General features: G+C 38.2%; 1 protein-coding gene across 1 annotated transcript; it reads left to right on the top strand.

Annotated features, from left to right (window-relative positions):
• The first annotated feature begins 177 nt into the window (after positions 1-177).
• LOC145468093 (exosome RNA helicase MTR4-like) lies at positions 178-23,976 on the top strand. Its single transcript, XM_081451772.1, has 31 exons — positions 178-634; positions 1,010-1,076; positions 1,549-1,611; positions 2,939-3,051; positions 3,791-3,851; positions 4,234-4,347; positions 5,111-5,143; positions 5,251-5,308; positions 6,306-6,430; positions 7,075-7,173; positions 7,548-7,647; positions 8,341-8,472; positions 9,087-9,166; positions 9,820-9,930; positions 10,552-10,653; positions 11,260-11,385; positions 11,806-11,956; positions 14,774-14,886; positions 15,661-15,720; positions 16,156-16,224; positions 16,446-16,574; positions 17,009-17,119; positions 17,579-17,671; positions 18,765-18,860; positions 19,524-19,621; positions 19,990-20,055; positions 20,429-20,534; positions 21,111-21,167; positions 21,832-21,994; positions 22,354-22,458; positions 22,957-23,976. The coding sequence occupies exons 1-31, from the start codon at positions 435-437 to the stop codon at positions 23,007-23,009; spliced, it is 3,054 nt and encodes a 1,017-aa protein (XP_081307898.1). The 5' UTR covers positions 178-434; the 3' UTR covers positions 23,010-23,976.
• Positions 23,977-27,793: the final 3,817 nt, after the last annotated feature.

Raw genomic sequence — 27,793 nt, 5'->3', positions numbered from 1 at the left:
CATTGGTTAATTTTCATTATCAATAAGCGGACAGACACATGAATTTATAATTTATGCGACTAATTTTATCCCTTCTGCCATATCTGCCATTTTGTTATTGTAAAAAACAAATTCTCGTCAGTTTTTGTTAGGCGTCTGTACTGTTATTGACAATGAATTTCGTCATAACATTGTTGTGACGAAATTCGTTACGCATGAAACACTGACGTCAATTTTTACTTCATGTGCAGCTACAGCTCGTTTCGATACATTTTTTTTTTATTCCGGTTACAAGCCCCCTCAGATATAAACCCCTTCGTTTATAAGCCCATCCAGAACGGAAGCCCTTACGGAGTTGTATTAGCGGCAATAGTGTATTGCTTATACCCGACAACCTTCGCGCGCCTGAAAAATTTTCACTCTCAGCGGTCTTACCCAATACACACACGTGAAACATGGCGGACGCCTTTGGTGAAAACGATATATTTGCAGTTTTCGAGGACGATTCCGGAGAAAACAGTAACAAAAAGGATGGTCCATCAAAATCTACAGATGTTTCACATATTGGGGAGAAAAGAGATTTTACGCCGGATATTGTCGACCTCACTTTGGAAGAGTCTGGAGCAAAGAAAGCGAAACTAGACGATTTAGAGAGGTAAGACTTAAATTCTTTATATTTCTTGACATATTCTTCATGTGTTTAGTAAGAAGTGATACTATGCCATGTATGATGGCTCTCAGATAAGGCTTATCGAGCAAGATTTTTAATGAATCTATGGAGCGAAATCGAGCTCAGGATCGATATGACATAGTCCATTTGGCTGAGTTTGGTTATCGAAGGTAAACTTGATTTCATTTAAAACTCAAATATACCTTTAAAAATTGCCTGAATTCTCAAGTTATCCTTCGATTAAGGGCAAAAAATTGAGGGGTACAGACTCAGCTGGTTCTTACATCCTACACCTCTGTGAAAGGAAACTAGGAAAAATTTAGACAATTGTGTTTTTTGTCCATTATTATTCCCATGCAGCCTTGTGGAATCAATTCCTCGTGTGAATGTAATAAGTGTTGAAACTATTGAAGCATGTAATCATGAGGTGAGTGTGATTATTTTTCTCTCTTTCTCTCTCTTGAGTGATAAGGATCCCGCAATAGTATTTGAATAGACCGTTCTCGATAAATTAAAATTCAGCTTGGCAGTAAGGCTTTAGAGGACACAAACAAAAGAAATTGAATGACCATGTCTATTCATTTCTTAAGTTTGTGTCCTCTGGGCTTCACTATCAAGCTGAATTTTAATATGTCGAAAGTGGCCTATTATGGTTATTGAAGTTTGAAACATGAGAAATAATTATGATACCATAACAATAACATAATAATGAGTTATAAATTATCCACTCAATAATTTCACTTATGCACCATTGGTCTATATACATCACATGACTGAATATATCCCAGCTAAAACTGGAGAATACCCCTCCTCCCTTAGGATTTCCAATAACCCTCCTTAGGGTGGGCATGGGTATTATACTGAGCCAGACTTAAAGATTTTTCATTGTCATTGAAAAGGTTGCAGTACCTGAAGGATGTGAATATGTTCCCTTGGTCCAGAAGGCAACAAAACCTGCTAAGGTTGGTTATTTATATAGATTCACATAATATTTGCAAAATACAATATATGTTTCATTTATTCACTTACTCAATATCCACATATTGTACAAACAAGATACAATGTATGTCTACTTTTTTGCACAATTCAAATACAAGGTTGATCAAAGACGAATGACATAAAAATGTTAGGTCATGTATATAGGGCGGGAAAAACCCCAGCTCTGATTGCCCTGGGCAAGTAAATTTTGCTCTTGGGAAAGTGAAAATAGTAGTTCAGTGGCCTGCTGGGCAAGTGAAATTAGCCTCATTCAGTAGTCTTGTGAGTCTGAATAAAAATGTCAGCTTGATAAATTATAATTTCCAGTCCGAAACTATTTCAAAACTAAGACTAGCAAGATTACATGTAGCTAACCATTAGGTTGAATGCACGGATTAGTTAGGAATCCAAGCATACTTTGTTCATGTTTGTCCTCTAATTTCCATACTGGCAGCCACATTGGAAAGTGATATTTAAGTGGGGGCAAGTGAAAACTAAAATTTACTGGCCCACTGGTTGAGTGGATTTCTATTTTTTCTTTCCTGCCCTGCCATACACAGTGAAAGTGTGTCAACTTTTCCAGGTGATCCATGAGTCCGTTATCTACATATTTATTAGTCGAAAATCTTCATTCTTACAAATGTACTTGTTTAAAGTTATACAGATTCTTTTGACATGTTTGCTAAATTGGAGCACAAAAATAGAGCATTTAGCAACAACAGTATTAATGTCAAAGCAATGATTCAACCTTTTCTTTGATATGCTGGCCTGGTCATTTTGAATAATTTTATTGTTTCAAATAGTTATTATGGGATGCTTAAGGGACAAATACATACTAATTTACCCACTGAGTATCCCATAATAGCTATTTGAAACTTGGAATTCAAAGATAGCCATATTGCCCAAAAGGTCCATTGTAAACAGTTGATCAGTTTTACTCTGCAGCCTTGAACGCATTCCTCAAGCCCTTAGGTATTTTGTGTTTCCTTGTTACAGTCAAACCAGAAGTTGTTCTTTCAATGAGAAATCTGTATTGTTGGGAAATGGAACTTAACAGCATATCAAGCAAATTTGAATTGAAAGCTGCAATCTCTCCCAAGCAAACAGTAAATTGATATTGGAACATTGCACTGATACATTATAGGATTCCTGTTAGAGGAAGATCCTGTTTGACTACAAAGATACCCAAACAGATTCACTGACTGGTTTTTGTTTGTGTTGTGTCAGAGGGGTGTGGTGGGGTATAATTAGCCCACTAAGCTGAAATGAGCTGTCCATTCTAAACAACCTCTATGTTTAATATCTTGCCAGGAATACCCTTTCATTCTGGATCCTTTCCAGAAAGAGTCACTGAAATGTCTGGAAAACAACCAGTCTGTTTTGGTATCTGCACATACATCGGCTGGGAAAACAGTTGTGGCAGAGTAAGAACATTTCTGTGAAAAATTCAGGCTTAAAAGCTAATAGGCCATTTCCAAGTGGGCTCTTGCCTCTGTGTCAAAATGCGTTTTCATGGGAAACCGTTAATGTGAAAATGTGTTCTGCCTAAATGTTCATTTTCACGTAAATCAAAGTCATTTTCATATAAAAGGTTTTGCATGAGGACTCATTTTGAAACAGAGACACAGCCTGGATTATAATGATGGCGTGGGTCATTTTTTGCACATTTTTGAACAAGACATTCTACTCTCACAGTGCCCTTGTTCACACAGGAGAGTAAATTGGTACCAGTTAGCTGTAGGTCAACCTGACAGAATTCAGGGGCTGGGGAGGTCTGTTGGGAGGGAGGCATCCATCTAGGGGGAGAAGCACTATTTTTTTTTTTCAGTCTTTTGTGCCGTCACATTGTAAGGCCTCTTTGGCACAGGTGCATACATGTATACTCAACCTTCACAAGTGCCTTTTGCACTTGATTTATGTGTGGTTGTATTGTGGCTCAATTTTACTTTGTTACAATTTGGTATTTTTCTTTGTTCTGGTGTATGATAATATTTACTAATTAATGACGTTTTTGAAACAAAGGAAAATTTCAAATTGTGCCAAGGGTAATATTGAACTGCAACATATACATATACAGTACAGTAACTAAAACAGTAACTAAACATACACATGTAATTAGTTTATGTGAATGAGAATTAGTTAGCACTTCTTATTTTTGTTTAGGTATGCCATTGCTATGTCACTACAGAACAAGCAGAGAGTAATCTATACTACACCGATAAAGGTATGTGAAAGACACGTTTCACCTTGTCTTTGTTCTTCTAAATGTACAAAATGCATGTAAGAAGTTAAGCAGGTAGCTTGTTATTAATATTTTAAGGTTACGTAACTAACACTGTTAGCAGCTTGTACCAGTTTCTGTTTTTTTTTTTGTTTGTTTGTTTTGCTCTGTGATTGGCCTGTACATGTACATACGTATGTACATGTAAATCTGGAACATCATACCTTATGTACTGGTTTGTTGTTTTTGTTTAAACATTCATTGTAGACAGTAAGGACAGTTGATATTGATGAGGACAATTTACAGTAGTTTACATTCTATACATGCATATAGAAAATTTCATAACTTATCATAGAAGCCTGTAACTCTTGTGTTTCCCCTAAAGGCTCTGAGTAACCAAAAATATCGCGAGTTATACGAAGAATTCCAAGATGTTGGCCTTATGACAGGAGATGTCACAATCAATCCCAGTGCTAGTGCCCTGGTCATGACCACAGAGGTAATTGTACATACATTTATATTAAATTCATGTAATAAATTATTCAGTACACTCAATAAATTAATATAATGGTAATTTTTGTTTGTCTTAGCTATGTCAGTTTATGCTATGTGTGGCTCAAACACTGTGTAGTAAATCATGCAACCTGGATAAATATTGTTGGGAGTCCAAAATTCTTTTCAAGAGTTTACTAAGCATAATGGCTGGGCAATACAACCCTGTTAGCTAAAAGGCTGTGAATAAAGTTCGTAGCCCATAACACCTGTTATGACTGAGTATGTTTGATGAGCCCTTGATGTTGCTAGCCTGCAGCTGATACAGTTCACCCATAAAGTACATGTAAAAGGTTTGTTACAGGTGTGAAGATCAAGGCTACGGGTGGCTCAAATCTTAATGACAGCCCCGTACTACATATCTGGTGTAATATATTTGGATAGCGCGCATCATTTGTGTGTTCCAAAGGTGTACATGTACTTGAATGGGCTGCTTCTGTTATGGATCTTGTAGACAGTTTTAACTATTTTTAAGTTATAAAAAGTAATAAACTTTCAGCTAAAGTTTTTCTGAAATTTTGTTGTGGTTATGATACAATAATTATATCATCACAAGTTATTTGACAACACACTTCATGTATGGTTGATAGTATACAAGGTTTCAGGGTTTTTTTAATACTTTTTTAACTTACAATGTAAACTTTGTAGTGTTGTGATGAACACCCAATACCTTTTATTCTGACAAGTTATACTTCTATGCTTTCTTCAAGATTCTGAGAAATATGCTGTATAGAGGTTCTGAGGTAAGAATGTAAAGAATTTCTGCTCAAAAACAAAGTGTGGCTCATTAAACAAGAAGCCTCAAAGATGACATTAAATAAATTTCAATTTTTTATGTTCTTCATGACAGATAATGAGAGAAGTTGCTTGGGTAGTGTTTGATGAAATTCACTACATGAGAGATAAAGGTAGGTACTGTAGTTAAGTAAGGTATAGAGAATTTTAATAATATCAATAATAATAATACTAATAACAGTAATAATAATATTTATGTAGGATAACCTCGTCAGTATAATAAACACTGGTATCAAAGGAGGTCCTGTTATTAGAACACATAAGTAAAAATACAAAAGGTCTAAAAGATAAAAATTCACTAAGAAAATTGTCACACGGCCAAAACTATATAAAAGATGTATGCATCTACACGTAGAACTTATCATTTGATTAAGGATAAAGTCTTTGTCACACACTGCTGGGAGCCGTGCCAAGCCGAACCACACAGCCTGACATTTATTAACATAAGAACATAATTGTCTTACTATGACACAAAAAGTGGCTAGAGAATAACTTCACCTCAACTTAACACATTCTACAAGTACATCATGGGTGGGTGGGTGGGGCATGTCAGGCAATGGCGGATGGCAAAACAGAAACTGAAACCTTACACAAGCCATGTGACCTGAAACCCCCCGCACACCTGTACCCAGACTCCCAGCCGTGTGTGAGAAAAATGTTTTCCACTTCTTTCTTTCCTTAGCCGACGGAAAACCACACTTAGTGTCCCTTGAGGATTCAATTAAGTGAACTCTAATACAAACTAAATCAAACATAAATCTACTAAACACAAACTGTAACTACACTTGAACTGTCCAATATATGGCAAGATACAAGCATTCTAACATTAAAGCCAAGCTTTGGTCTATAATTTATAAAATACAATAGATTAAAGTCATCATCAATTGAGTAACAGTCATCGTTATGTAAAATTCTAGTAACGTGGAGAAAAACAAGAAATTTAAAGTAAAATGCTGCTTCTTGCAAGTTTGCACATACATTTATGCTAGTTTTTGCTAAACTGTGAGAAGATATTTAGGTCAGATTAGATCACTATTGATATAATTCTGTGACTTGAATGCTTACCAAGTTTGTTTGTAAATAATAATAAGTACAAATAACTGTTTTCAGAGAGAGGTGTTGTGTGGGAAGAGACCATCATTCTGTTACCAGACAATGTACACTATGTCTTCCTTTCTGCAACCATTCCTAATGCCAGGCAGTTTGCTGAATGGATTGCGCATCTTCACAAACAGGTATGGTGTACTTATTTCCTAGCCAGAAATATTTTCCTATTATGTGCAACTGCTCAAACTGGGTCCCATGGAAAAGAGTTAACCAATCAGAACATTTCTTGAGAACAAAGAATAGCAATCTTTTTCTTAACTAAGCCAATTACATTGAAGAATGCAAACAATAGTTCTATAACAAATTGGACACTTAACAAAAGTATGAAGTGCTGCAGACTTATTATTTTGTACCCTCGTCATTGGTTTTGGTTTAGTTGTTGCAAAATGAGATTTCAGGCGAAATTTCTTGAGTGAAATTTATCTTTTGGATACTTCGCCGTCATGGACTGATCCTGAACAGTTCATGTACTTGTACATGTACTAGTTAGAACCCTTGCCTGGGTCACTGCGTTGTGCTCTTATGCAAGGCACTTTACTTTCAAAGTTCCTCTCCCCACCAAGGTATATAAATGGTTACTGGAGAATCTAATTGGGGATAACCATGCAATGGACTAGCATCTCATCCCGGCAGGGAGGGGGGAGGGCTGGGAGTTAAAATAATTCTAGTGTAATCATGGTACAGAAATAAGAGATAAATGCCAGCCTGATGAACCACTAGGAACAAGTGTAGACTTTTACCTTGGCTTAAACCTTCACTTGTTTTCTTGTAGCCATGCCATGTAGTGTATACAGACTTCAGGCCAACACCTCTTCAACATTACATCTATCCCGCTGGCGGAGATGGACTTTTTCTTGTTGAAGATGAGAAGGTACATGTGTGTGTATAAATAATGGCATCTGAGTCAACGTACGGTTAGACCCCTATTGAATGGCCACCCTTGGGGAAATGGATGGTGGCCGCTTAAAGTGGGCTGGCCATTTAATAGAGGTAAAAGCAATAGATATGCCATCATCAGGACTTTGATTACTGGCTGCCTAATAGGGATGGCCATTTAATAGATGTAGGTGGCCGCTTAATAGAGGTTTGACTTCGACCATAGTTTTTAAGTTTTTAACTGGGTTGGATTGCTTGAGAAGACTGACTAAACTTGGCTATATCAGGTGAAAGGAGAAAGATAACCATCAATTTTGATTTATTTTGTAAGGGTGTTCTTTATTACCTGATATTTATGTTGTTCGTCAGGGAGAGTTCCGTGAGGAAAATTTCCAAAAGGCCATGGCTGTTATAAGAGAAGGTGGAACTGACCCTGGATCACTGAAAGGACGCAAAGGAGGAACAAAAGGTACCGTACTCATGAGGAATTAATTTTTAGGGTGTGTTATATTAGCTTTATAAACTCATGTAAATTAAAATCTAACAAAAAAATTGAGTCAGGGGTTCCATTCATGTTTTTAGCAGGAGGGCATCTGGTTTTCACAAATAGGCAAACCTTTCTGAACTGAACTTCTTTCTGAGAAAAACTTTCCTTTAGAGGATCAAACCAGGCAGGCAAAATCATCCTCACAACCAGTCAATTTGCCTGATGCCAGGGCCTTAATGAAAGCCCTGATTGAATGATGTTGTTTTGATCAAACAAGTTAATTTTACTTATCAAAAACACTATACAGATCAGTCTGGCTGCCTCACCTTTTGGCATTTTTGGCTGATCATCAAAACCAAAGTCACCTGAGTTAACTGAAAAGGAAATAAATGAACTATTATTACAGGCAATGCTATTTTGTTTTGTTTTCCAGTACATGCTAGCGTGTACAGATGCACAAATAAGTATTTATGTATTACACTTGTCAAGCATTTTGTCTAGTTTATGGGAGGTGTATATTAGGGCATATGTAAACTACTTTAAGTTCAGGATCACCCAATGGATTCTCATGTTTCCGAGACAAATATATATTATTTTCAAGGGAATCATGGTTTTACTTTATGTTGAAAGATGTAGATACATGTATCGTCAAACTTTACCTTTTGTTGGTTTTAGGTCCTTCAAACTGTTTTAAAATCGTGAAAATGATCATGGAGAGGAATTTTCAACCTGTGATTATCTTCAGCTTCAGCAAGAAAGAATGTGAAGCATATGCCCTTCAGATGTCTAAACTAGACTTCAATTCAGGTAAGAATTCAATCACTTGTAACTTCATATAATATGTATAGTCAGCATTGTGCAGTTCAAGAAAATATCCATACCCACCCAAAGGAAGGTTTACAGCAATTTCAAGGGGGAGGGGGGGGGGTTTGTAAGCTATAATTTTTAAAAGAGAGTATGAAGCTTTCCAGGGGTCATTGGTTCAAAGGAAATAAATTAATGTGGAAGGGGTATGGATATTTTCACGAACAACACATTATTTTTCCATTCAGCAAAACACACACATCAAATTTTTGCTGAGATATTAAATAGCTTGGACTGGTGGAATAACAATCAAAGAGTTTGCAAATTATTGAATAGATTTCAATCCCAGACCTTGTGCCATGTAGGTTGAGTTTGTTGTTAGTTCTCATCCTTGCTCTAAGGTTTCTTCTCCAGGTTCTCTGGTTTTCCTCCCTCTATAAAACCCAGCACTTCTGAATTCGAGTTCGGTCTGGAAACAGTGGAAAAAGAACCTCTTTGCAAGATGTGTCACTGCCAATATCATTCCAATTAAGTTAGTGTACTCTGTCCACTCCACATAGGATTTCTCATGCTTTTTTGGGGTTAATTTTTTTTTTTTTTTCATGTTACTTTCTCAGGTCAAGAGAAAAAGCTAGTAGAAGAAGTGTTTAACAATGCTATTGATTGTTTATCAGATGAAGACAAAATGCTTCCTCAGGTAAGGGATATTGTAACACATCAACATCAAGGGGAATACACTCTTATTGGACAGACCAAGCTAACAGCATTCATGACTCAATGTGTAAATCTATGATTCATTGTTATTTTCAATTCCTTGATCATTAGTGTATATCGTAGCCTGTATTAATGTAGCGTTGAGAAGACTTCATTCCCAACTGTTTGTCCTCAATACTCAATTGATGAGAGAATCTAATTTTGAGTTTCAAAACACAAAATAGTATCAAGAATCAATTAGAAAATCAGTCCTCCAGAGATCGAAAAAAAAGATGAGCTTGTCACCAAAAACAAACTTGGAGTAGCATTATTACTCATGCTTTCACAAGGCTCGAAAACAGTGCTGTCCGGTTCTACCGGGTAAGTAACTTTTCATTCTCACTTGCCTGATGGGCAAGGGTCCAGGTAAGTCATCTGTTGACTAAATACATGTAAGAAAATAAGTAAACTAAGACTTGCCTAGGGTAAGCAAAATTTGAGAGCTGTTTGTTAGAAGAGTAAGCTGGAATTCAAGTTTTTTTTTTTAGCCCCGCTGTTATCTAGAAACGATCATTATTTGCAATCAGGGAAACACCCATGAGAAACTCGATTGAATAATTTTTTAGAAACTCAATTGAAGAACTTTTAATCTTTTAGGTGGAACATGTTCTTCCACTTCTGAAACGTGGCATTGGAATCCATCACTCAGGACTTCTTCCAATTTTGAAAGAGACCATTGAAATCCTCTTTTCAGAAGGATTAATCAAGGTTAGTTGTCTGTAACCAGGTTGATGTTTCCAGGCAGTCAAAAATAAAATGTAATTTTTCTCATGACGTCATCAGTACATGTATATTCTGAAGGAAATAGGTGACAGGAGCTGAAGAAAATGATCAACTAGAGGATATCAAGGCTGTCATTAAGTTTGAGTCACCGGTAGCCCTGATCTCCACACACATAACAGACTTGTTACCTTTTGAGTGAATAGTATCAACTATTGGCAAGTTCACTCATAACACAAAGGGCTCATCAAACATGCTCAGCCACAGCAGGTGTTATGGGTTATGGCCCTTATTGACATTCTTGGATATACAATGTAGTTTGTAGTTTTATACTGAAGTTAAAAGGGTCCATTTGTCAGTAAAGTTTAGAGTGAAAAAAATTAACTAAAGTACATGTAGTGATGTTCATGGATGGTTGCTGGTTACCACACACCATAGCTTGAGCTGGCTTTTGATTAACGGATAAAATTGATTGAATGCACTAATGGTCTTAATAAATAATTTCCAATGCGAAATTATTTGATCTTGGGAAATCTGTCCCACCAATCTTTGTTATATTTTATTTGTTAATATCATTTGCTAATGGGTTAGTATTGGTTGTTTTGGTAGGCCCTGTTTGCCACGGAAACATTTGCCCTCGGCCTTAACATGCCTGCAAGGACTGTTGTGTTTACAAATGCAAGGAAATTTGATGGAAAAGACTTTAGATTTGTAAGTGTTGATAGCTGAGCACAACATAACTAGCGATTTCATTTAGCTTATTTTCTAAGTTGAATACTGGATCCAGAGTCAATACCAGTTCCCCAGGATAGAGTTGTAAATAAGTCCTGAATGAATTATATTTTTCAAGTTTAATAACCTTGAGTTAATTTGATTAACAAACTAACAAAAATAATCATTTAACACCCTTTCTAATAAACACCATTGGAGGGGCGGTGGCCTCATGGTTAGTGCGCTCATTTCCGGATCGAGCAGCCCGGGTTTGAGCCCTGGCCGGAGACGTTGTGTTGTGTTCTTGGGCAAGATACTTAGCTCTCACAGTGCCTCTCTCCACCTAGGTGTATAATTAGGTACCAGGAAATTTAATGCTGGGGGTACCTGAAATGGACTAACATCCCATCCAGGGAGGAGTAGAAATATTCCTAGTCACTTCATGCTACAGAAACCGGGATAAGCTTCGGCCTGATAGGCCACCTGGTTCGTACATGTATGCAGACTTAACCTTTACCTTATAAACACCAACCATTAAGATCTATAGTACAAAGAAATCTATTTCAGATACTGGAATGAATAGTGTTTCATTTTTCATGCTTTCAGATAACATCAGGAGAGTACATTCAAATGAGTGGTAGAGCAGGAAGGCGTGGCATTGACGACAGAGGAATCGTAATTTTGATAGTGGATGAAAAAATGGGACCTGATGTTGGAAAAGAACTGTTAAAGGTACTGATATAGAAGAAAAATTTTTTGATCACTTGTACGTGCATGTATTACATCTTGACTGTTACTCAAACAGTGAAAGAGTTTGTCTCTACCTACATGTAGTAAATTTCCTGTTTTTTAGCAAATGGTATGGTTGTGTTGTTCACTTGTGGCTGCATAAGTGATTAGGGCAAGAGTATCAACAAAAGCACAGGAGACGGGGTTTGAGGGTGTGAGAGAAAAACCTGGCACAAGTACTTGTAGTTCAGAAATGGAAATAAAAGTATGAAAACTAGTAGAATCATGACTATTTACTGGCTTCTCCATGTTCTTAGTATTGAAGGGCTGTCCTCACACCTTCACTTTGATCTTTAAGGTCCTTACAAAGTTTATATGAATTCTAACTTTTTTTTCCTCTCGTTTGCATTTGCTTGTGAACAGGGTCAAGCGGATCCGCTGAACAGTGCTTTCCATCTAACTTACAACATGGTATTGAACTTGCTGAGAGTGGAAGAAGTAAATCCTGAGATTATGCTAGAAAAATCTTTTCATCAGTTTCAGAATTACGCATCTGTACCTGGCATGATTGACAGTAAGTACTGCTTCATTGCCTTCATTTAAATGGTTGTACGAAAGGGTTTCACCCACAAGACTTAAAAGTTAGAACTACCAACAACTATGTACTGCTGTGCATAATAAACAGCACTACATGAATAGCTTTCATTTATGGCAACGATCAAGCTAGGATGAAAATTAGAACCACCTTAAAAGTTGAACAGTATCAGCAATGCTCAATACATGTAGCTTTCAGTTTTGGTTAAGGTGGCCGAACACAGTTTTCAAGTGCCTATGCCTAATTCACCATTACTTTTAAACTATTTATGCTTTGGCGCCCGTTTTTTGCAAGAGTCAAGGTTAACCTCAGAAGGGTTTATTCTTGCATTTTGGCTAAGGTGTGTGCTGTTGCCATGGCAACGGGGCTGGTTAAAAACAAGGCTTAAAAAATGGTTTTTGTTTATTTAAAAAAAATCCAGTCGTTAGATTTTTTCATCATTTGCCCACTACAAATTGACTTTAAATCCCTTCTGTCAACACTGTTCTAATAAGATTTTGACATAGACGATTTTCGTAATTCACCGTAAATCATTTTCACTACATGTTCTGAATTATTTAAAATTCCCTATGTCAAAATTCAGATTTTTTTTTTTGATAGATCATTCACGTGGTTTCTGAACTATTTTTTTGCCAAATTTCTGGAAATTCTAACAACTGGATCGTTAGAAATCGGCAAGTTTCTGCAAGAGCAATCGGTCTCAATTTTTCGAGCAGCTGCGCATGTGCTGCATTTAACTGGGTTCTTTTGGTAACAAAGAAAAAGCTGAGAATTGCTGGGTTCTTTGCATCGTTACCTTTTCTAATATATCTTTGTAATAAAAGACTAAAGCCATCAATACACTGCGTTCAAATATAGAGAAAAATAGCACAGATACTGCGGGTGTTGAGTAAATAAAATGATCGCTCTATTGACGGCATGTTTGTTTCTTGCAGTCCTTGTGCGCGCGCTGAATTGCATCAGCAAAAGCATGCACGAAAACTGTGTTCGGCCACCTTAATTGGTCACACTCAGTTACCTGCACTTATAAACAAGCAGCTCCTCACCCCCTTGCTACATGATTGTATAATTCACATTTGCTTTGGTTTTCCATTTTCTACAGGAAATGACTGACTTAAGGTTACCGTATACCTTCAGGGGTGTCTCACGTCCAAGCGATGTAGCGCGTCCGGTTTAAGATGTAGATACCTAAACCCCTATATCAAATTAAAGCTTATAGAGCTGGCTATCAAACCATACCAAAAATTTTGAAATAAAATGAAGTGCTGATTTTTTCACAGCCACTAAATGCGAACTTCCTAATCACCTTTTGGAAGCTACAAGTCAAAGCGAATTTTGTTTTTCGCCAATTTATTTTTTTCCTCGGTTTCAGGACAAAAAGCGCTAAAAAAGCGTGTCTGCGTTTTTCCACATTCAATTGCAGTAAAAAGTTACAGAACATTTTCAAAATAGGATTTAAAAAATGTGAAGTGATCGTACAAAAATTGCTCTCGGAGAAAAAATATGTCGAAATAAACAATTCACAGACACGTTTTTGTTTTTTATATGTTAATCTAGCTACTGTCCAAATTTGAGGGCAATCAAACAAATCCCCTTTGAGTTGTAACTCTTTAAAGTGTCTGCTTCAAGCGAAAAAATTTATTTGAGAAAACAGCGCTAAGAAAAATCTCTTGCTTCGCAAACAAACTCCGCCCACAAACGCCTTCAACTGGGTTCTCAGATAACTGAGCCAATCAGCGCTTGGAAAATTTACTACCATTAACTCGCGGTTAAATTTACGCGTGAATCTCGAAAAAACTCTTGTGTTTCGCAATGCGCTCAAGGCGGAGAGATAATTTTTCTGTAGCTCAGTTTTTCTTGAAGCTGGTCTGGCAAAATGGGGAAGACGAAAAAGGATACGAACGCTAGAGTGGCTGGGCGACGAGAACAAACTGAACAAAAGAAAGCACGGCGGAGCAAATGTGCATGGATAATATTCCAATGGATCTCAATGAGTTGGGCGATTCATCAGTATCGGACTCAACAAAAGAGTCAATGTAAACATCGCTGTTATAGCTGTCGAGTTCCCAAATTTTTACAGAATCTTTCTGTACTCTTGACTCGATCTTTTCACCTGCTTGATACGATAGCTATAGCTTCATCCGCGAGGCCAAATTTCGCTTCCTCACTCATTGATGTGTTTTCATTCGTTCTTCGCTTTTTCAAAGTGGTAAACAATGTTTTCCGTGGCCCATGTTTACTTATAACTTAATAGAATTACATCTAATACGAAAAATGCTTGGATCTGAATAGCCAGCCAATTCGTGGTATCCATATATTCCCGCGAAAGTAGTCTCGGTTGATTGCGTACACGTTATAGGGCTGTCAATCAAGAGGGAACTTTTACTTCCGGCCGTAACGTAAAACCTCCATTTCTCCGCCAATATTGAGTTTTTTTCAATTTTGTTTTCAGAAATTAGAGATTACTCTTCGATCATTACTTTGAACCAAAAATCCAAATTTGAAGAAAATTGCCGATCTGAAGGTATACTGTAACCTTAAAAAACTTGTTTCCTTGTTTTTGTATTTGCTTTGAGTCTTGACTGGTTCACTGGAATGTCTGCATCCCTTGTGATCGGCCAGCGTGATTATTTTAGTTTTGGTCACAAGAGTCAATTAAAAACCGCTCCATGAGAACATAGGAACAATCTAGTACCTGCTACAGTACATGCACACTTGTTTCATGGTAAAATGAACTGTACATCAGAATCTCTCAGTCTATAAAATAATTCAATTTCCCTGTTTTTATAATTGCAGAACTTAAAGAACTTGAAGCCCAGAGGGACACTTTTGAAATCCCAAATGAAGAGTCCATTACGTCATATTACAAAATTAGACAACAGCTGAAAAGACTGGGGAATGACATGCTGGTGGGTAGTTTATTCACACTGGACCAAAGCTTAATCAAGCAAGTTAAAGAAGCTCAGTAACAGCATTTTGAGTTATGTTGGCTATGTGCAAAATTACCTTTAAATTGAAGGAATCCTGAAAATAGTAATTTAATAAGATAGAAAAAGGTAATAATAAACCACAAAGGAACCAGGATGGTTAAGGATGGAGAAGATTGACATGGATTAGAAACAACAATCTTGAAAAATTTAAGCTTAACTCTCAAGATGTGCAAACTGTGACGTAGCCTCTAAGTTAATGTGGTTATACATGTAAGATGCCAGCTTGTTCAACTTGCTTAAAGTCCTTTGGTGCTTTTCTGTAAAGGTTGCAGTTCACTGCTGGAAAGGAGTGATTGAAAAATGCTATATTCATATTTAGAATTTTCTTTGGCTAATGTGTAAGTACTGCCATGCACTTACATGCAACAGCTAATGAAGTAATTTCCATTGTAAACATTCTACCAGCAACATGGCAGCTTGAGAGTCTCCCAGAGTATAAAATTATTATGTTTTCTTGCATAATCCAGCTCTTGATCAAAACTTGTGCCTTTAGTTTTCTTTGCATTTTTAAAATAATTTTATTACCAGCATCATAGATAAGCAATGTGGGCAAAGCACCATGTACTGTACATAGTATTAACCCTTTTGAAATGTCAGCTTTCCAAACTTGCTCTGGCAGTTAATTTACTTTTGTCAACTTTGGCAACTATGTCATCAACTGGAAGACGTTTCCTTCATCTTCTTTCATTTCAGGCTTTTATTCATCAACCAAAGTACTGTTTACCATTTATGCAGCCTGGAAGATTAATTCAGGTGAATAGCAAAGACCTGCAGCATTAATTATGATCGTTGTTAGTTGTAATAGTCTGTAAGTTAATAAGATTTTTCTGTAAGGTGGTATTGGGATTGATTCAGAAGCCTGAGTGTATATACACCTGTTACAAAAGCCAGCAAGCCTGTGGTACTTTGGGTTCTCCAAGCTCTTTGTAAAAGATCTTGGACACAAAAATAATCTCATTTTATCTCCATGATACACCTGTATATCACTAGTTTTAAGGATGTCCAGAATGAGGAAGGAATGCTAAATGAAGCTTGGTTGGGTTGCTACTGCCAAGGCTCTGGACAATACTGTTGAAAATATATGTATTTATAAACAGATAACAGCAAATAATTATTTGTTGGTGAAATCTAGTGAAATTAAAATATCTTTCTGATCTCTGTCCCCCATCCCAATTTTATGTTTTACAGGTTAAAAGTAATGACAGTGATTTTGGCTGGGGTGTCGTTCTTAACTTCCAGAAGAAAGCAAATCAGAAGGTAATACTTAATTTTATTAAGTCATTTAATCTCTTGAAGCACACTTATTTGTACTGTGCTGTGTGTTTGTTCTTGTCCATTTTCCAGTCAGTACGGCAGTCCATAATTCATTCATTAAAAACTTGAATGAAAGTGATTAATTCGTGCAATTAATTTTTTTTTCTTTATAGTTTAATATTTGACAACCAGTGTTATAATGACAGTCATTGTCTTTTTATCAGAGTGGTCCAACACAAGGTGAGACACTGTTCGTAGTGGAGGCATTATTGAACTGTTCTAGTAAGTCACTCAAGTCAGCTGATGGAGATACACCACTGCCATGTGGACCTGACGAAAAAGGAGAGATGCAGGTAAGATTTAATACCTAAACCTAGAGTTAAGCATTGCACCATTACTTAATTTCCTCCTCTCTGTTACAGCTAAGTAAGAGTACAACTTTGTTATGGGAGGTGCAGTGTCCTCTTGGTTAGTCTGTTTGATGAGCTTGCAACACATTTAGATGCTATGTAACAACTGAGGTTATCAGTTTAAACACAGGTTATAGAACACAACTTTCTAACATGCTGTCTGAACTTTTGATGTAATATATCAAACACAAAAGAATGCATTTGAACACATTTCCAAACACTGAGAAGAGAATGTGGTGTTTGAAAATGTGGTGAAACCCAGGCTTGAGTGTTTGAATCTTCTAAATTGGAGCTAAAACTAAAGACAAAACGGAAAATTAAAATCATAATGGTAATTAATTTACTAATAAAATAGTGGACTTTATTTGCCAATTTAGGTGGTACCCATTTTGTTGAATCTGGTGAAGGCAATCAGTAGTGTCAGGTTGTATATCCCCAAAGACTTGAGGTCACTGGACAGTCGGCAGAGTGTTGGCAAATCCATAAAGGTTAGCTAACATATTGAGATGAACTTTGCAATACCTGTATATCATTGAGATGGGTAAAATAGGAAAGACCACAGCTACATTTAAAGAATGTCTTCAACGATAAATTACTTTCGTTTCTGTGGCAAAACTTGAAAATAAGATTGACCAACAACCGTGCAATCTGAGAGAAATATTAGAACAGCAAAAAATACATTAAAAAATAATTTACAAATATCTCTAGACCCCCTACAAGTTAGTGCACTAACTTGTAAGCCCCCCCCCCCCCCCCCAATTCAAAATACATGTATGTTCCGCCATTTCTGTCTTTACCTCTTAAAGGTACAAGGCAAATTAGAATAAGGGTTTCATTATCTCAGAAAACACAACTTCTCACAATAGATGTACTTAAAATGCTTTTTGATAAACTTTTTCATGTATAAGAAAGAATTAAGATGACTTGTGCTGGTTGTATTTCTGAAGGAAGTAAAAGTACGATTTCCAGATGGCCTGCCTTTTCTAGATCCTATTGAAGACATGGGAATCAAAGATGATGGGTTAAAATCTGTTATACGGGTATGTATGTTCCCAGTTACTATTAAATTGAAGTTCTAAATTGATTTCAGATTTACTCTTGGTTTTCTGTGAAAAGCTTTATTTTGCCATTTCCTCCCTTATCCTACCCCCTAGAGGAAGGTGCTTTGACTAACCTAAAAACCTTGGACTCCAGGGCCGGGTTGATCAAGAGCCAGTTAACACTAACGCAGGATTAAAAGTTAACCAAAGCATTAATTTTTCTTGCATAAAAATGTTTTTTTACTCCTTATGTTTTGTGTAGTTTGAGCTTAGTCGAGCTCAAAACTGAAGGACAAACAATATAAACAGAAAACCTCATTGAAAAGTTACAAAACTCAAATCAAAATTCTCACTAATCCTGGGTTAGTTTAATTGGGCTTTGAACAACCCGGTCCAGGTGAAGCAGTCTGGGTTCAAGCTCTAGCCTGGGTCATTGTACCATGTTCTTGAGCAATATATACTTTGTTTTCACGTTGCCTTTCAACCCAGGAGTATGAATAGGAACTGACCTATCATTGTAGCCTGTGAAGAGGCTCCAGCTGGAAGGGTCTGAAGGCCGAGAAGGAAGTGGCTGAGAGAAGCCTGTGTAGCAAGTGTTCCTGTACGAGTTGAACGAAATCGGGCCATGCAAAGGAGTTTTTTGCATTCGGGCCACGCAAAAATCAGACGAGAGCAATTCGGGCCGTGTGAAGCCACATTTTTCTTGCAGCCCAAATGCAAAAAACTCTTTTGGGTGGCCTCATTTTGTTCCGCTCATACAGGAATGCTTGCTACACAGGCTAGACTAACAGTGAAGTAGCTGAGGGGGACTGGGCTCCTCTCTCCCCTCCTCTCTCTTCACTTCTCTTTCTTCCCTCCCTCTCTTCGCCCCATCTTCAACTAGAGAGCCTGTTCACAGACCACTATTGTTGGGGCAACCTGACATATGGGTTGCCTAACACATTATATGATGATCTAGCATCCAATTTAAGGACAGTTCATTGCCCTCTGCCCTCAAATGCTGTGTAAAACTACCCCCTCCCTCCTCCAACTCCTAGCCTTGAATATTATTTATTTAGATGATTTATGCTGTGGCTTTTTTGCTTTTAAACAGAAAATAGAGACATTAGAACATCGTATGTACACTCATCCACTACACAAGCATCCCTCACTGGAGTCACTGTACAACTTATGTGAAAAGAAAGCACAGGTAATGATGAAGTTTTCTTATTAAATTTGGGTGAAATAGCCCAGAACAACTTCCTTTTGAGGCCAAATTTTTAAAAACTGTTTTATCTGGTGATTCATAAATATTCAGAATACTCAACAGAGTTCCAGTGGGCCAGTGCCAGGTCTTATGATTGAAAGCTTTGTGTGAACAATCAACATTGTGTTTGTGACCATTGTGCACAATGGGAAACAAGACTACACATCTCTAACATTTTGTTAATAATTGTTTTTTCTCCACTCTTCAATAAATAATAATTATTGTCTAGCATCATAGGTACATAAAGTGTCCAAAGCACTATGTGGCTATATTGTGGACCTGTAAGGCTCTATGTTAAAAATTGTCAAGTGAACTCTTAGCAATAAGAGCATGGGCCTTTTTCAACCAACCAGTAATAAAGTTCAAATCAGTCATTTTCTGACTTTCATTTGCTTTCCCACTCTTTGCACTGGTCATTTTCTTGCAGCTGAGCCTCGGCAAATAGACAGCTCCAATTAAGTAGACACCTAGTCATGGTCAAAGCCACAAACAATGCTACTTTTGATCCAAAGGGTGCCCCCTCATGGGAAGGTCCACTGTATCATTTGCATTTTTGTTCTAGTCACAACTGGTCGGTTTGAAACTAATATTTCTGTTTCTTCATAGATTTTAGCTGAGATCAAAACAGTTAGGAAAGAACTGAAGAGAACAAAGACAATCCTACAACTTGATGAACTCAAGTGTAGGAAACGAGTCTTAAGAAGGTAACCAGATATGAATTGTTGATGTTGTAGACAGAAACTGTGTGCAATACTGTTTTAATGAACCACTGCAGGGGAGGGGGCGAAGGGGACTTAATGGTTGATGTGCTTCAAACAGATTGAATTCAAGCACTGGTTATAGACATTGTGCTGTGTTCTTGGGCGAGACACTTAACTCTCACAGTGCCTCTCTCCACCCAGGTGTATAAATGGATATTGGCAAAATTACTGCTGGGGGTAACCCTGCGATGGACTAGGATCCCATCCAGGGAGTAATAGAAATACCTCTGGACACTTAATGCCTCAGAAACCAGGCTAGACCCCTGTGGAATGAGACGGAAAACATCCTTGTGTGTTTTCTTTTTTTTCAGGTTAGGATATGCCACGGCATCAGATGTTATTGAGCTCAAAGGACGTGTTGCTTGTGAACTTAGCAGGTTGGTAAAAAACCTAACATTTCAACCCGTGTGCGAGTCCTCACTACAAGTGGAAGACATGGTGCAGTGGGATAATTGTTTGTGTATCATACTCAGTCAGATCTCGAGATCAGTTGCAAGCCCTGGCAGGGTTCCTTGTTTTGTGTTCTTGAGCCATGCAACATTCACCACTGCCCTTGTGCAGTTTCACATTCAGAAAATATCTCAGTTCAATAAAGGATAGAAGTGATGCGAAGACGTCCAAAACCCATAATTATATGTAGATTTTGTTAACTGTGTACTTTTTGGTAAATTGGCACCTGTGAAAGTGAAATGAAATGGCTCTGAAACCTGCGTATGTCAAAATTAATCTCATTTTATGCTTCATTCGCAGTGGAGACGAGCTTTTACTCACAGAGATGATCTTCAATGGAGTGTTCAACGACCTTACAGTTCAACAGTGCGTGGCGTTGCTCAGCTGTTTTGTGTTTGAAGAAAAGGTATAGTCATGTATTCATCTACTAATTTATGTATTTGTAGTTTTGAGCTGTAACTGGTTTCCTCTTGTAGGCATGGATTTTGTTAGTTCTGACTCAAAAGACAAGTTCGTGGGGGGGGGGGGGGGTGGGGGGTGACTCCCAAATAATAAGGATATAATAAGCGATACCTTTTAGGGTATTGAGCCGAAAACAATATGACAGGAGATAATGTGTTGTTTTAGAATTGGCACCTCTTAGGGGTGAAAAGAAAATTTCAAACCACGCCCACAAAACAGGATCTTGGTAACTCTTTGGGCTCTTTTCAAAATTTCCCATGAGCACCCCTGTCCTTTTTATGGGAGTCCCCCCTACTAATTGCAATATTCTTGTCACCTGACTACTGAGATAGTAATTTAAGAGAAAGTTAGATGACAATCGAAAAGGATCATAACATAGGATCATAGGCTGTCTTTGTTGTTGTTGTTGTTGTTGTTTCCATGGAATACTCTTTTCATCTTGGTTTTATTGTGGCATTCATGGGTTTACAAGACATTGTCTGATTAAAGTCACATGATTTTTTTCTTATCTTTGAAACAGAGCGATGAATCGCCCAAACTGACAGAAGAGTTGGCAGGTCCCTTGAGACAGATGCAGGTAGGAATAGTTTACATCGTATATCAATAGCCGATGGGTCTTGACTTGATATCTACTTAGTAATTTCTGTCTGTCTGTCTGTCTGTCTATAAGACAGCCAAACATCTTATGGGCAGCTTCATCTAGTACAGCTCTAAGTCAGTGAGCGTTGGTGTCGACTATTACGTCCGACTGTTTGTCAGTTTAGGCATTTTATGCGAAAAATCACTTTGTCAGTCATTCAGTTGAACAAACGATCAGCCAATTAGTTGGTTTGTCAGTAAGTCAGTTAATAAGTCGGTAGTTCGGCCAGACAGATGGACGGACGGACAGCAGAGACAGACAGACCGGTAGACAGACAGTACGTCAGCCAGTCAGACAGGCTGACTGTTTATCAGTCAGTAATTCAGTCAGTCAGTGAGACAATCGGTCGTTCAATCAGTCTGTTGGTTTGTTGTCAGATAGACAAGCAGTTGGTTGTTTGGGTGGTAATCAGTCTGCTGGTAAGTCAGACAGACAGTCTGTCAGATAGACAGACAGACAGTCATAACTAGTCATTGATGAATGAATCAACGTGTCGCTGTTTTGGTAGATTTTAGCACATAACACATCGTGGCTGTTCACTTTGCCTTCATTGCATTACGTTACAATGTTTTCAATTCTAACATCGCATATTGCCTTCTAGGAATCTGCTCGACGTATCGGAAAGGTTTCAGAAGAAGCTAAGCTTCAAATTGACGTGGAAACTTACGTGGAGTCCTTTAAACCTCATATCATGGATGTGGTATTCGCTTGGGCAAACGGAGCGTCATTTTCACAGATCTGTAAAATGACTGATGCATTTGAAGGTAATGATTCTCGACAAAACTTTCCTGCTTACAAGTATAACAAGTGATTGCGTGATTCTCCAGGTTATTCGTGGCTTTCGCAAAATAAAATAAAATGTTGTCACGCAAGTTGAATTATGCAGTCCCGTCAATGGTAGCCTCTTTTGAGCGTTCAGTTAGTTGGGGCACAGCGCGAAAATCAGCGCGCGAAAAATAAAAAAAAGCGCGGCGAGAGTTCGCGCGCTGATTTCCTCGCTGCGCCACAACTAACTGAACGTCTGGAAGAGACTACGTCAATGTATTAAGTTTATTCTACGTGAATCTGGCGGTTGAATTAGTTCATTAAGACTTAAAATTAAATGTTACTTTTGTTTTTTTAGGAAGTGTTATTCGTTGCATGCGTCGCCTGGAAGAACTTTTAAGACAGATGTGTCAAGCGTCGAAAGCCATTGGAAACACTGAGCTGGAAAATAAATTTGCTGAAGGTACTTTTTCTTCCTCTTTTTTTTTTACTTACATGGTAAAGGTGCTATGTCGAGGTATTTTAAATCATTTAAATTGAAGCCTGAAAATGATAATATTGTAATTAGGGTAATGGAAGGAATGCTTTTGGTTGGAGAGTCTGTATAAGAAAAGAAGGACAAAATTTGTTTCGCCCGTTTAACGGATGTTTTCCCGTGAACGGTCACAAGTGGTAAGGGCTTATGTTACCACAACTTATGTTACTTATGACGGCTAAATATAGTGGCATTTTTCCTCCAACCCGGGAGGAGGCACTTTGTGCCACTTACTATGAAGAAAATAGGCAATGCGTACAAAGATTAAAAGCTAAATAGCTCTGGACCCATTCCGTGTATGTGATGGTAACTAATAATTTTCCTCTTTCCTCTGCGACTGATCCATATGCACGAATGACCTAAAAGAAGAATGCATGGCCAGGAAACACTTGTATTAATTTTACTTCGTATTGACGTTTCTCTAAGGTATCATCAAAATCAAGAGAGACATTGTCTTTGCGGCAAGTTTGTACCTCTGAGAGGTGAACATGAATTAGCTGCTGTGGATACTTACACAAACGAGTTCCTGATGCGGGACACCTTGGAACCTTGGACAATAATGCTTCTGCATTTTGTTTGGTGCTGTTGGCTCGATTTTTCTGTCCATTTTGGCTTGTAGATTTTACCACAAGACAATCTACGGTCTGAACTCTAAAGAACGGCTTATCCTACAAGCCCACGAACTTACTGAGGAGTAAAACGACATTTCTTAGACCAAATAATGACCTTAAACTTTGAAATTCAATCCTCGAGAACATTATTTTTAGCTTGGGAGAGTACACTTCTTGGACTTAGGATTGATAAGTAACGGTAGATAACGTAATGCTAGATACGATAACTTTTACAAATGATCAAATGTAAAGATAATAATCCCTTTGATTATGAAAGGTCGTTGTTGACTGTTATTTAAGGGCGACTGTCTTGATTAAGGTTCATTTTTTGGCAAATTAGAAAGTTATCTCCAAGGCAAGACTAGAAGCTCTAGGGCTCAGAACTGTGCCTGGTAGTTTGACATCTTAGTAAAACCACACGAAAGGCTAGCATGAGTCTTGCTAGCGCCAGACGTTCACTAACTGTCCTCGATTGTCTTGCAGATAATCTCTTTTCAATGCAATAATAACTCAACAAAATAATTTTACACTTGGCACGAAGCTAAGAATGGAGCTCTTAAATTTTGACTTCTATTTTGCTGGAAGAAATGTCTGTTCGCTTTGTCGAGAGTTGACGTAATGTCTTGAAATTCGGGTCTCATCAGATGTTATTTCGCTTTCGATTAAAAGCTTGAGTTGAAGTCGCTATAGTGCTCGAACTAAGCGGATATTTTCCTCGGTCACAAAATTTCTTTGCCCTTGGGATCCCCACTGACAAATATCGTCATTTTTGTATTGTATATACTGTATGTAGAAACTGAAAGAATACTTTAATAAATGACCTGTTTTGGTTTTAGCTTTTTGTTGTTTTTGTTGTTGTTGTGGAGGGGACTTCTGTTATCTTCAGTCTTAACAATGAAACTAGGAAACACTATGGACACCAAACCATCGGCTCTATCATTGTATCTTCGTCACCCGTAAAACTCCAGTTAATTATTTTCATCCTACCCCATTTTGTTTTCAAGGTCGGCTGATGGAACTTTTCCAGTTAATTGCAGTGCAGACTTCGCGAGTTATCGGTACTCCACCGAGTACATTTCACGCCATTTTGACTTAGGAAAAGTGAGCGAGGTGGAGCTGGAGACAGCAGGCGGGAAGACACTCCACTTTCAGCCTATCTCTTACTCCCAACGACGCTTTTTCGTCTCTTCCCAAGCCTCTTCGAAGTTCCAGCTCCCTTGATCAAAATGCGCTCGCTCGCCAAACCTTGCCAGCATTGCGAGCTAACTTTGATTAAGACCTCAACTGAACGCACTGTACATAATAATCTTTTATTACTGCTAGCCTCCAATACACAGGCTGAAGAAAGCCCTAGGCAAAAAAAAATGGAGAACACTCCCGAGAACACTAAAAAAGGGCGAAAAACGACCAAAACTAAAGTGGTCTATCTTTACTTTGAAAACCAATCTAGATTTCTCGGTTTTCCACCCTTTTTTCTCAGCGTCCTCTATAATTTTTTCCCACTACTTTATTCAGACTGTTCCTTGCCTCTTTTATAACCCAGGTTAGATCCATAAACTTAGGCCAGATCCAATTTCTTCAAAACATTTTAACTGCAAAGTTGGCTCAAACGAAAAAAAAACCTTTTAAACTATCCAAAAGATGAAAAGTTTTCTTTAAAGCGACTCTGGCAGAAAAAAATCTCCGAGTCCCACGCGGGTCTTGAACCCACGACCTTGCACTAACACGTTGTGCAAATGCGTTACGCCTGGTCAAGGAGGACTCTGGTTGTGAATTACGTAGTATTTTAGGTTCATATGTGTATCTAGTTGTTATCGCCCTGGTAACTGTACCTTAAACATTTGCGTAACTTACAACCAGAGTCCCCCTTGACCAGCGGTAACGCATTTGCACAACGTGCGACTGCAAGGTCGTGCGTTCAAGACCCGAAGGGGACTCGAAGAATTTCTTTCTTCCATTGTGGTTTGAAAGAATATAACTTGTCTTTTGGATAATTTCAAAGGCTTATTCTTTTGTTAGGGGTTGAGCTAATTTTGTAAAGTCATTTATAGAAAATAAATCTACCCTGGGTTACTAAAAAACACAAGAAACAGTGTGAAGAAAGCTGTGAGCACAAAAATGTGGAGAACGCTAAAAAAGGAAGGAAAACCGAAATATCAAAATTGATCTATCTATTTTCCTTTGAAAAATATATCCCAAAATTTTTCTTTCCCCGCTCATACTAAATTATTATGGCGCAGTTCCCAGGGCAAAATTAGGCCCGTAATGACAACTATTTACACATATAAACCTTGAAAATTGCTTAGCCCACAACCAGAGTCCCCCTTGACCAGGGGTAACGCATTTGCACAACGTGCGAGTGCAAGGTCGTGGGTTCAAGACCCGCGGGGGACTCGCAGATTTTTTTCTCCCATACTCGTTTCAAAGAAACATAATTGATTTTTTAAATAACTTCAAAGCCTTTTCTTTTTCTCATTTCAGCCACAAGTTAATCTTGAGGACAGGGAAAAGTGGCCGTTCTCGTGAGGTGGCCGCTATGGAGAGATAGAGTTGTAATATGTTTCTTTTTGTTCCGGAGTCACAACCTATTTATCTTTAAAACATGCTCATTGTAGCACAGCAATACCTAACACTATCAAAATGTATCAATAAAACAGAAACCAACCACAAACAGACACCAACGACGTGCGCTACGGATCAAGTTTTGTGGCCTTTTACAATAAATCATAAAGCTTTTTATCAACCGTTTGTCAGTCGTTTGATTAACTGGTCGTTGTGAAGAGGTCATTGTGGTAGTTTGGGACGTGCTTGGGTGGACCTTGCTGCTGTAGAAAGGTTAAAATAGGAGTGAATGTATGGACTGTCGGCCGCAACGAAACTGAAAAACCGGCTGCTATAAAGATGTGGCCGTTAGTGGAGTTTTCACTGTGAAATTTTTGCGGCACAGTTGCCGGAGCTAAACCTGGCCACCAATAGCAACTATAGACACATATGAAGCTAAAAAATTGCTGAACTCACAACCAGAGTCCCCCTTGACCAGGGGTAACGCATTTGCACAACGTGCGAGTGCAAGGTCGTGGGTTCAAGACCCGCGGGGGACTCGCAGATTTTTTTTCTCTCACACTCCTTTGAAAGAAAAATCATTGATCTTTTAAATAACTTTCAAGGTTGTTCGTTTTTTCGTTTAAGCCACAAGTTAATCTTGAAAACAGGGAAAAGTAGCAGTTTTCGAGAGGTTGCCGCTATGCAGAGGTAGAGGTGTAATATGTTTATCTTTTTTGGACACAAAACATATTTATCTTTAAACTGTATGCTCATTGTAGCATAGCAATACCTAACACAACCAAAATATATCAATGAAACAGAAACCAACCACAAACAGACACCAACGACGTGCGCAACGGATCAAGTTTTGTGACCTTTTACAATAAAACATAGTGCTTTTTATCAACTGTTTGTCGGTCGTTTGATTAACTAGTCGACGTCGTTGTGGAGAGGTCATTTTGGTAGTTTGGGACGTCCTTGGGTGGGCCTTGCCGCTGTAGAAAGGTTACAATAGGAGTGAATGTATGGACTGTCGGCCTGAACGAAACTGAAAAACCGGCTGCTATAAAGATGTGGTCGTTAGTGGAGGTTTGACTGTAATATTCTTGCGGCACAGTTGTCGGAGCTAAACCGGGCCACCAATAGTAACTATAGACACATATGAAGCTAAAAGACTGCTGAATTTACAACCAGAGTCCCCCTTGACCAGGGGTAACGCATTTGCACAACGTGCGAGTGCAAGGTCGTGGGTTCAAGACCCACGGGGGACTCGCAGATTTTTTTCTCCCACACTCGTTTGAAAAAAAAAGTAACTGATCTTTTAAATAACTTTAAAGCCTTTTCTTTTTTTCGTGTCAGCCACAATTTAATCTTGAGGACAGGGAAAAGACGCAGTTCTCGAGAGGTGGCCGCTATGGAGAGATAGAGTTGTAATATGTTTCGTGTTTCTCCGGAGGCACAACCTATTTATCTTTAAAACATCTCATTGTAGCATAGCAATACCTAACACAATCCGAAAATATATCAATAAGACAGAAAACAACCACAAACAGACACCAACGACGTGCGCTACGGATCAAGTTTTGTGGCCTTTTACAGTAAAACATAGAGCTTTTCATCAACTCTTCGTCAGTCGTTTGATTAACTGGTCGTTGTGCAGAGGTCATTTTGGTAGTTTGGGACGTCCTTGGGTGGGCCTTGCTGCTGTAGAAAGGTTACCATAGGAGTGAATGTATGGACTGTCGGCCGCAACGAACCTGATAAAATGGCTGCTATTAAGATGTGGCCGTTCATAGAGGTTTGAATGTAATATTCTTGCGGCACAGTTGTCGGAGCTAAACTGGGCCACCAATAGCAACCCTTCACACATATGAAGCTAAAAAATTGCTGAACTTACAACCAGAGTCCCCCTTGACCAGGGGTACCACATTTGCACAACGTGCGGGTGCAAGGTCGTGGGTTCAAGACCCGCGGGGCACTCGCAGATTTTTTTCTCCCATACTCGTTTCAAAGAAAAATAATTGATCTCTTAACTAACTTCAAAGCCTTTTCTTTTTTTCATCTCCGCCACAAGTTAATCTTGAGGACAAGGAAAAGTGCTCGTTCTC

The sequence above is a fragment of the Orbicella franksi genome, chromosome 14, assembly GCF_964199315.1.
Source record: "Orbicella franksi chromosome 14, jaOrbFran1.1, whole genome shotgun sequence".
Taxonomy (NCBI): Eukaryota; Metazoa; Cnidaria; class Anthozoa; order Scleractinia; family Merulinidae; genus Orbicella; species Orbicella franksi.
Note: the sequence above shows the minus strand (reverse complement) of the source record. Positions and strands in the feature narration are given on the sequence as shown.